The 15,021-nt window shown below is 40.2% G+C and overlaps 2 protein-coding genes across 9 annotated transcripts in view; both read right to left on the bottom strand.

Moving 5' to 3' along the window:
* Window positions 1-782: 782 nt before the first annotated feature.
* ucn3l (urocortin 3, like) lies at window positions 783-2,368 on the bottom strand. The gene is made up of 2 exons (XM_057323439.1): window positions 2,088-2,368; window positions 783-1,860 (listed from the first exon to the last, which is right to left on the bottom strand). Exon 2 carries the CDS (start codon window positions 1,849-1,851, stop codon window positions 1,408-1,410), a length of 444 nt encoding a protein of 147 aa, XP_057179422.1. The 5' UTR covers window positions 1,852-1,860; window positions 2,088-2,368; the 3' UTR covers window positions 783-1,407.
* A 274-nt stretch (window positions 2,369-2,642) lies between these two features.
* Window positions 2,643-15,021, bottom strand: part of col7a1l (collagen type VII alpha 1-like) — a 57,562-nt gene continuing 45,183 nt past the window's right edge. Inside the window, exons 81-111 of one of the 8 annotated variants that reach the window (XM_057323430.1) lie at window positions 14,761-14,838; window positions 13,349-13,402; window positions 13,194-13,232; window positions 12,535-12,981; window positions 12,339-12,374; window positions 11,829-11,855; window positions 11,673-11,732; window positions 11,357-11,482; window positions 11,190-11,261; window positions 11,070-11,105; window positions 10,884-10,943; window positions 10,704-10,748; window positions 10,479-10,514; window positions 9,900-9,935; window positions 9,747-9,803; window positions 9,394-9,465; window positions 9,224-9,295; window positions 9,114-9,149; window positions 8,953-9,033; window positions 8,813-8,866; window positions 8,665-8,718; window positions 8,517-8,579; window positions 8,374-8,436; window positions 8,129-8,245; window positions 7,148-7,225; window positions 6,985-7,038; window positions 6,846-6,894; window positions 5,899-5,988; window positions 5,001-5,063; window positions 4,159-4,344; window positions 2,643-4,028 (exon numbers count right to left, since the gene is read on the bottom strand). In XM_057323430.1, coding sequence (XP_057179413.1) covers window positions 4,015-4,028; window positions 4,159-4,344; window positions 5,001-5,063; window positions 5,899-5,988; window positions 6,846-6,894; window positions 6,985-7,038; window positions 7,148-7,225; window positions 8,129-8,245; window positions 8,374-8,436; window positions 8,517-8,579; window positions 8,665-8,718; window positions 8,813-8,866; window positions 8,953-9,033; window positions 9,114-9,149; window positions 9,224-9,295; window positions 9,394-9,465; window positions 9,747-9,803; window positions 9,900-9,935; window positions 10,479-10,514; window positions 10,704-10,748; window positions 10,884-10,943; window positions 11,070-11,105; window positions 11,190-11,261; window positions 11,357-11,482; window positions 11,673-11,732; window positions 11,829-11,855; window positions 12,339-12,374; window positions 12,535-12,981; window positions 13,194-13,232; window positions 13,349-13,402; window positions 14,761-14,838 — 2,355 coding nt within the window. In that variant the 3' untranslated portion in view covers window positions 2,643-4,014. The other 7 variants (XM_057323429.1, XR_008961887.1, XR_008961886.1 and 4 more) reach the window with 7 other exon arrangements.

The raw sequence follows: 15,021 nt of genomic DNA, 5'->3' as shown, positions 1-15,021 counted from the left end.
TGACCACGTAATAAAATGGTGTTGTGTGTTGCATTGTTATGCCATACGGGACCGGGGGCACTGAGCTTGCATTAACGGAGCCAGTGGGGCTATAACAGCCTTAGCCAATGGGTTGGCGCGTATGGTTGCGTTGACTTTGGTAATGTGTTGTAATGGTATGCCATACGGGACCGCGGGCACTGAGCGCACATTAACGGTTTGGGTAGTTGTGGCCTAATGGTTAGAGAGTCGGACTCGTGACAAGAACGTTGCCGGTTCGATTCCCAGGGCCGGCGGGTAACGACCGTGGTGCCTTTGAGCTGAAGTGATAGCTGCCCACTGCTTCTGCCAGATGACCTTGTAACAATGCGACACACACAGTGTCTTGTGATAAAGGGCCGAAACACCCAATTAGGCTGAGGTGCACAACTGACGATGTGTCGCATTGATGGGAACCAAACCAAAAGGCATCTTTCACTCAGGATAATGTGATGAAATTGGGACACACAACTCACAAGATGTCTCTCTGACAATGGCAAGGAAAGGTAAGTATGCTATGTATTTCTATAATTATTTATCCCCCAAACACAGAGGATGCCTACCAGTGAAACCTCTATTCATATTCTTGACTGCTTCCCCCTGCATAAGGTGGGAAATGTCCTATTGGGCAATTCAACTGTGCTGAAATAGTGGGATTATAACAACTAGTCCTATTAAGCGAATCCACTTCCCAAAACTAATTTTCCATACAGGTAGTCGCCTATATAAATACTAAAAGAAATTCAAATAAACATTTTGTTTTCATTTGCACTTATTTATTAAACGAAAAAATAATTATTTTCAGTACAAAAATATTCAACTGTCGATCAATCCAAAGTTTTCAGAATTTGGGCATATCTCACCCCTTCCGTATATCTTAGTTGATAAAGAGCTGTAGTTTTCTAATAAGAAGTACTTATTTTGTAGAATCGCAGACTTGGGTCATAAATGTCTATGTTAAATTAGATGAGCATATACTGCAGGATGTCATAAATCCCCGCATGATCCTCAACAAGATAATCCAATCATTTCGAAGTCTCAGCATTGTTTGCCTTCAAAAATCACATCAACGTCAATGCAATACCCTATTAAATCATTTTAAAACAATTTACTTCTTAAATGCTTAAAATTGGCTCTCTTTGAAAATGAGGGATTTATAATTTATATATTTTAACCAATTGTACAATACTGATATCAAACAACTGTGCGTTTCAAAATCCATTTTGACACTTATTTTTTACATCTCCTTCTAACCACTCCCATTGATTTTCAATATTGCTAAACTTGTTATGCCACTCAAATACATTTATTATAATGATATTAAATGAGAGATAACATGCCTCCGTTGGTTACAAAAAACATAGTCAAGTTAGTGACACTAACAACAGTTCATTTTCTCTTCCCGATCTGCGCCAATAGGCGCGCGTTGTCGTCCGCCTTCGCGCGCAGGTTCTTGGCTTTGGCTATATTAAAGAGGATGTTCATGATATTGGTAGGAACATCTAGGGAGAGAGTGACCTGACTGCGTCTGTCGCTCTTCGCGCTGTTGCGGTACAGTTTACTCCTCAGTTGCGTTTGGCTCAGGAATCTGTATTTGGACGCTGGTACTGTCCTCCTCTCGCGCGGTTCCTCGGAGGAAAGCACGTGCGCGGACTTATACAGGAGGTTTAAAGTGTCCAGCAGGGAATGTGTGGGTTGCCCGTTGTCAGTGGTACCGGAGAGGATCTCGCTGTTGCAGAGAAAGTAGGACTCGGTGTCGTACGCCGGTATGCAGAGACTGGAAACTGGTGCGCAAAGAAGTGCCAGAGCGAGGAGGATTCGAGCGAGCCACATTGTTGTGCCCTGTTGAATGGAGACGAAGGTTATTCTTTCAGCACAACACAGCAACCAAACATTACTTTAATTTTTTCAGGTTCGCACTCTAAAGATGTCCTTCAAAGAAAAAAAAGCATATGCGTAATGATTCAAATAAAACTTGCGTTAATAAACTTTATAGTTGTGTTGTTGGCACGCATATGTGCAATTATAGCTCAGAAATGTAATGGTTGCAAAAGTACACAAGATCTTACCTGCACCGTTTGGTTGAAGAGAGTTTTCTAAAGTAATGCACTGTTAGGACCACCAGAACTTTGGGATCTTGAATCCGAAATGTTATAAAAAGGCAAGCAGCTCAACAACTCGACTTAATGTCACACTGAATTATACGAATAATTTAAATGCTTTGATGTCTACCAGGCTGCTCATATACAGAGCATTGATATCTGCTTGGACTGTTTGCCCATTGGATGTGGATTCATTTAGTATAAGTCCAATTACGCAGCAGTCGTACGCCAGCAATAACGTCATATGTCTGTCATTTATCGGGATCCTCCCAGTAAAATGAGGAGGTGATTAATGCGTTCGTGCTCCCGAGGCGCGTTTACTTTCGCCGTATGAAACAGATAGCCTACTTTGTGTTTAATATTTGATGGACGTAATGAGCTGGTAATATGGGGTTTAATTTACCCGACATTCTGAGATGGAAAATATAAAACAAATCTTCAGCTAACTCACAAGCGTCATGTTGGGGCATTCAGCACCACGGAGAGCTCAGCCCTGATTATTGCGCTGCACTCGTAGAAACGTTTGTTTCTGTTATATTGTTTAACGAGTTTTCAGGGTTAATAACAATATCAACTGTGATGAATTGTTAATTGTGAGCTTGTGACCATTCACTGCTCTAAAGTTTGAGTTAAATTACTTTCTTTCCTTTCTTTATAATGGCAGATTCATTTGCTTTCATGAAAAGCTCTAAAGCCTCATTAACCTATGTACAGAAACATTGTAGGTTGGATTGAATGATAATGTATTTATTTCCCATGAAGTTTAAAGACCCATTAAACAGATGGCTTAAAGGGCATCTTGACAGTGTAAAGTTCACTCAGGAATTCCCTATGACAAACTGTAAAGAGCATCTTGTCCTGTCCCCCTGACTTTTGTACCACATTCTTCTCAATGTGCTGTAAATTGGATCACAGCCTGTTACACAGCCCCCCATAGCTGGGACATATGTAAAGACCGAAAATCATCGGGATGCAAACTGAGAGCAGAATGGGTAGAGATTATAGAAAACAGTAAATGTCAGGGAGGGTAGAGACTGACAAAAAAAGATGAAGAGGTAAAATAAAAAAAAGTACAAATAATGAGGGAGGACACAGACACACTCACACACACAAAACAAATGATCATATAAGCCACCCACAAATGAAGCTAGTCAGTTGCACTGCTCTAAACACACACACGTTCTCTGCCTGCCCCCGGGAGACACTGTCCAGACACGACTCAACAAACATGGTTGAAGAAAAGCCAATATGGCAGCATTTATATGCAACACAGGGCCAAGCTCAGAGAGCACTTTCCAAAATCAGAGGTCACGATGTGAAAATGTTCCCACGCACACACCCACCCACATGCATAACACACATCCTCCCGCTCCACAAGGCGCCAATCAGCCCATTCAAAAATCTGTATTCGTTCACTTTTATTGAATCATATATTATTTTTAAAAAGTCAGTGTAACCATAAACATTTTTATAACAGAGCCATTAGTGCAAAATGGTGAACCATACAGTAAAGAGTAATGAATACAAATTTCTTTTCTTAAAGAGACAGTTCATCCAAAACAGAAAATTCTGTCGTCATATAAGGATGAGCAGTAATGACAGAATTTTTATTTATGGGTGAATGATCACATTAATAGTGCATTAAACTCTTAAAAGTCATGACCTCGGAGATCAGGCATAAAAACAGTAGTCATCACTAAAACAGTGCAACAGTTTGTTATACAAGTAAAATGCAAACATAATGTAGATTAAACAAGATAAGAAGTTTCTGGCATATACAACTGTGATAAGAATTAATATACATACTGTATGTCAAAAATGTACATAAATAGCATTTTTAGTAGGAGAATTGTTAGGTGACTGTAAAAATGAGTTATTAGCGCATATTCCATCCTCAGGATCCAAAATCTGTAGGAATAAGGAACATAGGAATTAAATATGAACTATATAATAGAAATTATTTCACTTCTGAAGGAGACGGCTGGCTGGTTTTCTTTAGTGCCAGCATCTTTAGAAATACACCCTGTTTACTCTTTACCTCTCCTGCCCAAAACACATCGATTCTGACAGTCCTGTTTGGAGCCAAAGCGATTCCTATTTCCTCCACAGCCGCCGTACACAAAGGGTCGACACTCTCCCGAATTTGCGTAGTAGTACCAGAGCAGGACGTACTCCGTGCAGATTCCCTCAGACATGGGTTCAAGGCACGGATCAGCGGCCGGGTCTGCATTCAGTGTGGGCAGCATTACATAATCAGTTTCAAGTCGCTTAGCATTATTTAACGACACAGATTCATGACTGGGTTGCTTAAATATGGCCGTGAGCTATTAATGTTTACTTGCCACTTCAGGGGTAGAAGTCATGTAGATTGACTAACAATGATTGCTTCCTTTTTAACATTTTTAAATTTAATCTTGGTTTCCCTGTATTTCCTTTAGTTTTACTGACACACACACACACGCGCACACACAGTACGTATTTGTACATTAGTAAGTCTACATGCACGCACGCACACACACTTGCAGAATAATCATTTAAATGCCTCTTTGATCAGTGGATTCATTCTGGTCTTATCTGCCCATTTCTGTTCTATCAGCATCTTTTATTAAACTAAAGATGTGACAGAAATAGACAGTGGAAAAAAAACGAGCATAGCATAATCTTGGTTGCGTCTACTGCTTAGTGCTTTGGCGCCAGGACTACTACAGTGCACCACTTTGGACCACTTTCCCGAAAACGTACCTAAAAATTCCCTTTTTATTCCAGGATTGGGCTTAATCTTTGACTTTATTGCCCATGCCAGCAGTTTTTGTAGCTAAATTAACTCATTATAAGCACTGGGAGCAGCAGTCAGCAGAGGACGATGTTGTCCTCTTTTACCTGCGCGGACTTTGAGTGAACGTCTCCTCTTAATTCCTTCTCCATCTCTCTCAGCGTTGGCCCCTGAGTGCAATAGAAAACCTTTTATTATATCCACATTTTACAGTTAACACAAGGACAGCAATTCACAGCCATAAGCACAGCAGATGTGCGAGTCAAGTTCAACATAGCGGAAGTGTTTCTATAAGGCTAGCTTAAATCATATTGTGTTTGTGACGTAAAAGCTGCTCTAAAAGTAGTTCTGCCATTGAGACACATGCTGAAATGTAGTGAAAATGCACTTATCTACACGATCTAGCAATAAAGGTTTTTATGGAGCAACGTGATACAATAGTGGTTGGGAGACTTTTCAACTGACAATTGATTGCAAATTTTAAAGCAATACATTTCAGGCTGCCACGGTCTAATACTACTTGATTGTAATTCTGAAAAAAATAATGCAGATTTTCCATGCGATATATATCCCGTGTGACGCAGTGTCTTAAAATAACACAAAGAAGTCTGATCCACTGGACCATGCAGAACCTCTGTGCCTGACTCCGTATCTATTTCCTGTAAGCATTTCCTGTTTTTCAGCATGTAGAGGAGAACCGAATAATGCTTATGGATGACTGAACATATCTACACAGATGCCAGATCTCAACATAATAAGATTAGCTTCCAGAACTAACGTTCATAGGGCGCTGCTACATTCCATTATTTACAGTTTATCAATATGCAGCGTGCATTTCAATATACAAAATTCACTATTTTAAATTAGAACCGCGTTCAATTCTACAATCTCAGGGTCAACATATTAAAGTTGTTATAAAATAGTCTTTATTGCGTTTTCAACCGTATATCTCGCCATCTAGACATTATAATATAACATATTGATTCAAAGCAGGAATATACCTACTTGTAATGTTACCATATGTTAACGTTGGCTCTGAATCCGAAACAGCGGGATGAACTGGGGTGGTTTCATCTTCCATATCTTCAGCCCACTCTTTCGGGAGGGTGTGCATGAAAGGATGGGCAGATATCTCATCTCTCATGATGCTACCATCGTCGGGATCGTTTGTGTTCATCATGAGGAGATAATCCTTACCTTTGGTGAAGAACATAACATGCATAATTGCATTGGGTTATCATTATTGCCTAATTTATTTCACTTATGAAGAAAGCCATTTAGTCATTTAACTGTTGGGAGTGCTTTGATAAAAACACAAACAGATTGTTTTGGGGTGCGTGTGCGGTTCGTGATTTAGTCGTTGATAAAAATATGTTTGAGACTGAGTTCTCCATGACAGCATTGAGGTTTTTTTCTCAGTAAGACAGTCCACAAGAACACAACAGATGGTGGAACCCACGAGGTCCTGAGGCCACCACAACAGGGGCCTCCAAACACATTGAGAAACACTCACACAAAAACACACACTCCTAACCACCCACACACACGTTAATAAAGCTCTGTTATTCTGTCATCGTTTTACTTCAATGGACATCAGTAAAGTGTATGACTAACATGAACTTGTGTGTTCAGTAGTTGTTCTTTGTTTTTCTACATTAGTGAGGTCATTTCATTGATTTCCATTGATTTCATATCAGGCTAATGATATTTGCTATCCTCTAACTCCACCCATAAACCTAACCCTGAAAGAAACACATACAACATTGGATTTGAAGAAAAACATGGTTCGGCTGATACATACAGTAAAATTTCCAAATTGATTGCCATGATATTTTACTATGTTAATAAGGACAGTTGGCCCTCAATATAGCTAAATATGTACACACACAAATACACACACGCACACACAAACAAACACACAAAAATGGCATACTTTACACATAAATACATACCACACTTCTCAACCACCTCCGTTGTCACTAGTTCCTTCACATCCTCCACCTAAACAAAAGGGAAAATGAAACTAAGGCCAAGATAACCATCAAGAAATATAAATCTGTAATCCAGCATAGCAAAACACTGTAAACATACACTGAGTCCTGGCTCGCCTTTTTCTCCCTTCATGCCCAAGGTTCCCTCTTCCCCCTACAGGGAGCACACCAGATATCAAAATTTTAGATTTAGAGACATTGTGAATGGATACGGTTGCGATAGAGTGGAGGATACAGTTAAGTGTGTGTAGATGCCTTATTACATCCAGGCCTCTGAGACCAGGAATTCCAGGGGGTCCCCTTTGACAGGCCTTTCCTCGGCCTCGCTTCCCCTTTTCTCCCTGGGAAGATACAGACATCACAGAGCATGTTCATAGGTTACACTGTGTCAAAACATTTCCCCGCAACTTGTCAGCCATGTGTTTGATGCCGTATATTGCCACGAGTGTAGCCTGAACTTGGTAGGTAAAAAGTCCAAATTAATCTGAACTAAGTGCACATCCTGTGCTTTGGAAATAAGACGCAAAAAATGCATAAAGTAACACGCATATTAGCATAGACAAAAACACACAAAGTGTTGGCAGTATCCCCCCCCAAAAAACTGTTGACAGTCAAAATGACCAATGCAAAAAAAAAACATTTTATACAGATCACCAATGTATCAAGAAGATCTACACAGCAAAATCGCCAGTGTTTAAAAAGGTCAAATTAACCCTCACAGTGTATATATAATCCACTTTGAGAGTGTGGATTATATATACACTGTGAGTGTTAATTTGACCTTTTTTAACACTGCCGATTTTACTGTGTATCCTCTATCCACAGAAAGTTGATAGAGAATAGAGGATAGACATTTTTGCTTCGTAAAGCTCACCTTTCTTAAAGACAGTTACTTGCGCATGCTTCAAAACACTCTCCGTTCCTATCAACATCAAGGAATGCCTAATTGTGGCTAAAGGCGGTTTAAGCACAGTGTTTGTTTTGATAGCTCAAATCTCCATCCCTGCAGAAATAGGCTCTCTAATTCTCCCTCAACTTCTGTTTCTCTCCGTAAATTAAGGGCTTGTCCTCCTCCACTGTTTCTCTACATGAGATTGGGTGAGATATGAAGATGGCCATAATTACACTGGCTTGACTATTTATCCATTCATCTGTCTTGTGAGGTCCGATGAATCACATACAAACAGAAATAGTCTAATCAGTTCTGTATCATTCTTTAATGTTGAAATGTAGGTAAAATGTACCTTCGGTCCTTCTTCTCCTTTGGGTCCAACTGGACCAGGCAGCCCCGGAGAGCCGTTAGCTCCATGTGAGCCAGCGGATCCCTTAAACCCAGCGAAACCTGGAAATCCAGTCGCCCCCTGCGGACAAATGGGTTTAACACATAGGCTGTAATGACAGTAATGCATAGAATGGTTACGAATTGTAGTTTTTTACACATTCAAACTTGCGTATCATGCCAGATTTGACGTTAAGCGGCAGTACAAACCTTATCTCCTTTTTGCCCAGAAGCTCCATCAAGGCCATTCACACCACTATCGCCTTTTTCTCCCTAAATGTTAATGAAAAAAAAAACATTTACCTTCCCATAATATCACGGAATGACAATGATGTCAAAAACGTGTGCCTGACCCTTCGTCCTGGGATACCATTCAGTCCAGGTATGCCAAGTGCCCCAGGGTCCCCGTGATCACCCTTTGTGTTACAGTGAAAAGAAATGTTCTTTGTGACTTACTTAATCCAATTCCTTCTTTTATAATTACAAAATTACAAAAAATACCTGTTCTCCATCCAGTCCTGGGCTACCAGTACGACCAGGGAAACCTCTGAAGCCCTACAGAAGAACAGGTGTGGTAAGAGGTTTCCCGTAGAGTATGCACACAATGAAATGTAATGAATACAGACAGATGAGAAGAAGGTCTTTTTACCTTCTCTCCTTTAATTCCTGTATCTCCAGGTAAACCAGGATCACCTCTTTCACCCTAAACACAAACACAACAGCAGAGACTGAGCATCCCACACTTTGTTTTTTTTATGAAAAGTGCATTCAGATGATTCAAATCGTCACCTTATCCCCCTTTTGACCTTGCAGGCCCATGTCTCCCTTTTCACCTGTTTCACCATCCACTCCGTTCTCTCCATTTCGACCCTGCCAAAGTGAATTCCATAAAAATGCAAATCTGTTGTATGTATGAAACAGGGCAATCCAGACGTAATACACTACTGTACCTTTTCCCCATTGACGCCTGGCTCCCCCGGATCCCCCTGAAGAACAAATTTTCCTTTATTTCCAAAATGTTCTTACATAACATACCAAACTGTTAAATGACAACTTTTACCTTTTGTCCCACAGGACCACGTGCACCGAAAGGCCCCATGGCTCCTTTGGTACCAGCCTCACCTTTCAGGCCCTGCAATTACATGAAACCAATGTTGGAAACGCTCTTAATTGGTCCATGTTCATATACAAAGGTATGATATCTTTCACTTAGACGATGTGTAAAAATACCTTCGCACCAGGTGGTCCATCTTCCCCCTTTTCTCCTTTATCTCCATCAAATCCTGGAAGCCCACGCTCACCCTGAAATATATCAATGACAACGGGGTTCTAAATGATGTAGTATACACTGTGTACTCGTCTATCTAGTTTGTTCATTTTCTAAAAAGTTTTTTTTTTGCAGATTTTTAAGCATTTTCCATTTTCTGATTAGAGCAAAAATTTACATTTCTGCTAGCTTTAGTGTGGGCTATTTAGCTTTGCCATGTGCAGTGTACAGCTTGTACATTTGAAATGAGCCAAGTACTGGACTTAGTGGGATATATTACGATAACATGAGCATTTAAGATGCTAAATGATCTTACTGGTTCTCCTTTAAGGCCTTTAAATCCTCGGGGGCCTGGCATGGAAAGTGGGCTACCCTAAAAAAGTAATACATGCATAAATAAATAAATAAACAACAATGATGGATGGATGGATGGATGGATGGATAGATAATAGATCATTTCTGTTCTTACCTTGTCTCCTCTGTTACCAGGGACACCTTTGTCCCCCTGTCAAGTCAAGGAGATTTGTTCCTTTTAATTTGTCTGGGGTACATCTTTCAGAATGGGTTGTCAAATGTAGTAAACAACTTAAAACCAAAAATAATATATATATTTCTGGTTACCTTCACCTATTTGTTCACAAAATACATAGCCTATTGAGTTGTCATTGTTTCTGCAATCATACTGTTGCATTTTTTTCATCACATCATACAGTAACGCAAGCTGAAGAAAATAAAACATTTATCATTCACAACTGACGCAGATCCTGTCATGGTGTGTATGTGTGAGGAAAGCGCTGTACACAGCAGTTTCAGCTCAGCCAGGATCGCCTTGAAATGCAAAAAGCAGGAAGAGACAGTCGATTGAAGGCACTGCCATGTCAATACACATGAGAAGAGAAGTGCTTTGAGCACAGCAGCCCTGTCAAAGATACATACGTCTTTGAGCAACAGGAGATGACACAAAGTTGTCTTGGCTATTAAAATTGAAACCCTTTCAACACTGTGAACTTCTGAATTTAAGCCAAGACGGTTAAAAATAGAACCTCACCTTTTCTCCTTTCACACCACCGAGGCCTTTAGGACCCTTAATTAAGGTGGCAAGGTCAAGAAAGGTTAGCACATTGCACAGAATCACTGCTTTTGTAAAAAAAAACAGGATAAAACCAAGGAATGTGGCACATTCTGTTGGGACCCTGCTCAATATCGTGCATTAGAAATGGGTCTATATTTTAATCTCCTCGTGAAATGAAGTCCATGGAATAGCACAACTCACCATGAGACCCAGAGGACCTTTAGCACCATCAGTGCCTTTCGGTCCCTGGTAATGATAAGAAACACACTATTAAAAAGCATTTTGTTGCTATTCATAAAACTTTGCCATTTTCTATTATTATAGTTCGAACTTTATTCCTACAGTACAATTAATCTGAAAGATTATTTGTCTGAATATTACCCTGCGACCTGGGAGCCCTGAAATTCCTCTGTCACCGGTTTCTCCAGGGATACTGTCACCCTGGTGATAACAGATGGCACTTTTAATATACTGTATGTGTATATATTTATGTCTGTCTTGATATTGTTATAATTTCCAACAGCTCACTGAATCTTGTTAGCATCAATATTACAAACAATGTCTTACCTTATCACCTTTAGGCCCGGGAGGGCCAGGTGGACCCTGTACAGAAAAATAACAAGTTCTCAGTTCATTGTACTTTTATTTTTCATTTTCGCTCCATATGAGTAAATGTACAGACACTACCTGCTGTCCTGAAGGACCAGATGTCCCTGGAGAGCCAGGTGAGCCATTTTTACCTCTTCTTCCTCTTTCACCCTATAAAAAACAATTCATTTGCAAAAGGTGATGACAAAATATTGCAAAATGGATTTCATTCTACACAACATGTAAGGATAATCAGGGGTCATTACCTTTTTACCTGCTTCTCCATGGTCACCTGGCTGGCCTCTTTGACCTGGTGACCCAGGGATGCCAGGGTTGCCACGGATACCTTGGATGCCCTGAGCTCCAGGTGGTCCTGGTTCCCCAGGTTCACCCTGAGTGCATTTAAGAGATTGTGATTTACATTACAGTAATTTGTTAAACACATCAACAACAAGCTTTAAAATGAATTCCTTATCAAATTCAGAACATTATTATATATAGCAATGCGTACTATTTATTGTGATTGGTTTTATGTTTATATTTCTTTAAATTCATCTTCAAACCATCAATTAATTAATGAACCTTTTGTCCTGGTGGACCTGCTTGACCGATGGGTCCACGATGTCCAGTTCCTGGCTCGCCCTAAAACACAACAGGAAAAGTTGAATTATGCCAAAGCAATGTATATACTGTATTACATACAGTACATGGAGTTATTAAGACAAAACATGAGTGTACCTTCTGGCCGTTTTCCCCAATCTCCCCCTGTGAAATTCACAAATGAATAGACACTCGTAAAGTTTTATCAAGTCATTATCAGGATGAAAGAAAGAGCTACAAAGTTGTCTGGGAAGTCATACTGCATCGCACTACAAAACTAACAGAGAGACATTGATAAAGACATTAAATTCATATCAGGCACGGAGGGGTAAAAATAGACTTTTGGGACATCAAAGCAAGCGACGGGGCTCTGCTGAAATTCCGCCTACCCGGTTTGATTGACAGTAACAATTTCCGAAAATTGCAAATGAGGAGGCGGGGATGTCATATGTGTGGGTGGGATGCTGTCCAATGAGGGAGCATGAATGATTATCTAACAGACTTTGGTTTCAGAACACACAGATCTTAGTCCCTAATAAGAGCTGACGAGAACATTGCTTACATGGAAAATAACTTAAATAGCAGTATTTCAATGATGCGTGCTAGTATGAATAGATTGTTGGTTTATAATGAAAATAATTGTCTGACCTTAGGGCCCGGTTTTCCATTTTCACCTGGAGGTCCCTTTAAAAAGGCAAAATGCAGACAAACATATTTTATTATCATATTTATACAAACATAAATATAGATGTGTATGAACTACTGATAATGCTTCTACTTTGCATTATCGCTTAATTTATTATTGCGGAATTTAATATAACATTTCTATTATACACATTCTTACCTTCAGATAATCACAATTGGGAATGTCGTCCTCTCTGTCTATCTCGCCCATCCTCTCTCTCTCCATTTTCTCTCTTTGCCTTTCCCATTCTATTCTTTGCCTCTGTAACTGTCTCTCCCTCTCTTCCTTTTCCTCTTGATCCATCTCTCTCTCCCGCTCTCTTTCTCTTTCCAGTTCTTCCGTTCTTTCTCGTTCCAGCTCCACCCTTTCTCTCTCCATCTCGAATTTGTCTCTCTCCCTTTCCATCTCAAAGTCTTCCTCGGTTTCCTCGCTGCCTGTTTCATCATCGCCATCACCTGAACCATATTCTCTGTTTTCAGTCACTGTATCCTCTTCTTCCATATCCCCCTGTCTCTCATCCCTTTCCTCTTTGTTCTTAAGATAGACATCTGCCTCTCTGTATGTCTTTGCCACACGTTCGGGTGCTTTGTTTTCCTGCTTCTTTTTCTACAAGAGTGACAGAAAAAGAGTAAAATCACTTGATTCCAGTATAGAGGAGCTATTGTGTTAGGACAATGGATATTTTGATAATAAACTAGACTCTAGATTAAAATAGGAACAAATATATAGAATACATTTAAAACAACACATAATACAATCAAGATGATTGTTTGACATCTTTATGAACATATTGCATATTACATTACATTTAAACTCACATTTAGCTTCTTTTTTCCTCTCGCACCAGAGGTTGACCACTAAAACAAGACGATATAGTATCATTGAACTTTCTTTCTGAAAATCCAAAGTGACATTATCCAAACATATTCTAACTACTGAATATGGCAATGTAATTCCATTCAAGTTTAATCACCTTGTGCCCTTGCTTGTAACGCCATTGTCCTCCTGCTGTTCCAGGCATGTAGGCCTACAGAAGAAGACACGATTTGAGCTTCCTTTTTTAAAAAATATTATTTAACAAAATATGCCTCCTTGTTTAATGAGGAAATAAAATTTTGCAGTCGAAAACAAAAGGTGGACATACACTCACCTAAAGGATTATTAGGAACACCTGTTCAATTTCTCATTAATGCAATTATCTAATCAACCAATCACATGGCAGTTGCTTCAATGCATTTAGGGGTGTGGTCCTGGTCAAGACAATCTCCTGAACTCCAAACTGAATGTCAGAATGGGAAAGAAAGGTGATTTAAGCAATTTTGAGCGTGGCATGGTTGTTGGTGCCAGACGGGCCGGTCTGAGTATTTCACAATCTGCTCAGTTACTGGGATTTTCACGCACAACCATTTCTAGGGTTTACAAAGAATGGTGTGAAAAGGGAAAAACATCCAGTATGCGGCAGTCCTGTGGGCGAAAATGCCTTGTTGATGCTAGAGGTCAGAGGAGAATGGGCCGACTGATTCAAGCTGATAGAAGAGCAACTTTGACTGAAATAACCACTCGTTACAACCGAGGTATGCAGCAAAGCATTTGTGAAGCCACAACACGCACAACCTTGAGGCAGATGGGCTACAACAGCAGAAGACCCCACCGGGTACCACTCATCTCCACTACAAATAGGAAAAAGAGGCTACAATTTGCACGAGCTCACCAAAATTGGACAGTTGAAGACTAGAAAAATGTTGCCTGGTCTGATGAGTCTCGATTTCTGTTGAGACATTCAAATGGTAGAGTCAGAATTTGGCGTAAACAGAATGAGAACATGGATCCATCATGCCTTGTTACCACTGTGCAGGCTGGTGGTGGTGGTGTAATGGTGTGGGGGATGTTTTCTTGGCACACTTTAGGCCCCTTAGTGCCAATTGGGCATCGTTTAAATGCCACGGCCTACCTGAGCATTGTTTCTGACCATGTCCATCCCTTTATGACCACCATGTACCCATCCTCTAATGGCTACTTCCAGCAGGATAATGCACCATGTCACAAAGCTCGAATCATTTCAAATTGGTTTCTTGAACATGACAATGAGTTCACTGTACTAGAATGGCCCCCACAGTCACCAGATCTCAACCCGATAGAACATCTTTGGGATGTGGTGGAACGGGAGCTTCGTGCCCTGGATGTGCATCCCACAAATCTCCATCAACTGCAAGATGCTATCCTATCAATATGGGCCAACATTTCTAAAGAATGCTTTCAGCACCTTGTTGAATCAATGCCACGTAGAATTAAGGCAGTTCTGAAGGCGAAAGGGGGTCAAACACCGTATTAGTATGGTGTTCCTAATAATCCTTTAGGTGAGTGTATATTGAAGGAATTCCTTACCATGGGATCGGGCCAGGGGGCGCTCCTTCTCATCTTAGACCTTGCCTCTGCCAGGCCACTATTTTTGGACAAGTTCCCCTGTTTATATCCAAACAGCATCATGAAAAAATGTAATATTCTCTCTCTTTTTCTCTCTGATGCACTCTAAACACATGCTTTGGATGTCTGGCAGTGCTTATACTCTGTAAACCTCTAAATAATGTCTCAACAAACATTACATTTCAGTGGTTGTTGAGTTTTATTGGATGTTCGTTGAGTAAG

The sequence above is a fragment of the Triplophysa rosa genome, linkage group LG24, assembly GCF_024868665.1.
Source record: "Triplophysa rosa linkage group LG24, Trosa_1v2, whole genome shotgun sequence".
Lineage (NCBI taxonomy): Eukaryota > Metazoa > Chordata > Actinopteri > Cypriniformes > Nemacheilidae > Triplophysa > Triplophysa rosa.
Note: the sequence above shows the minus strand (reverse complement) of the source record. Positions and strands in the feature narration are given on the sequence as shown.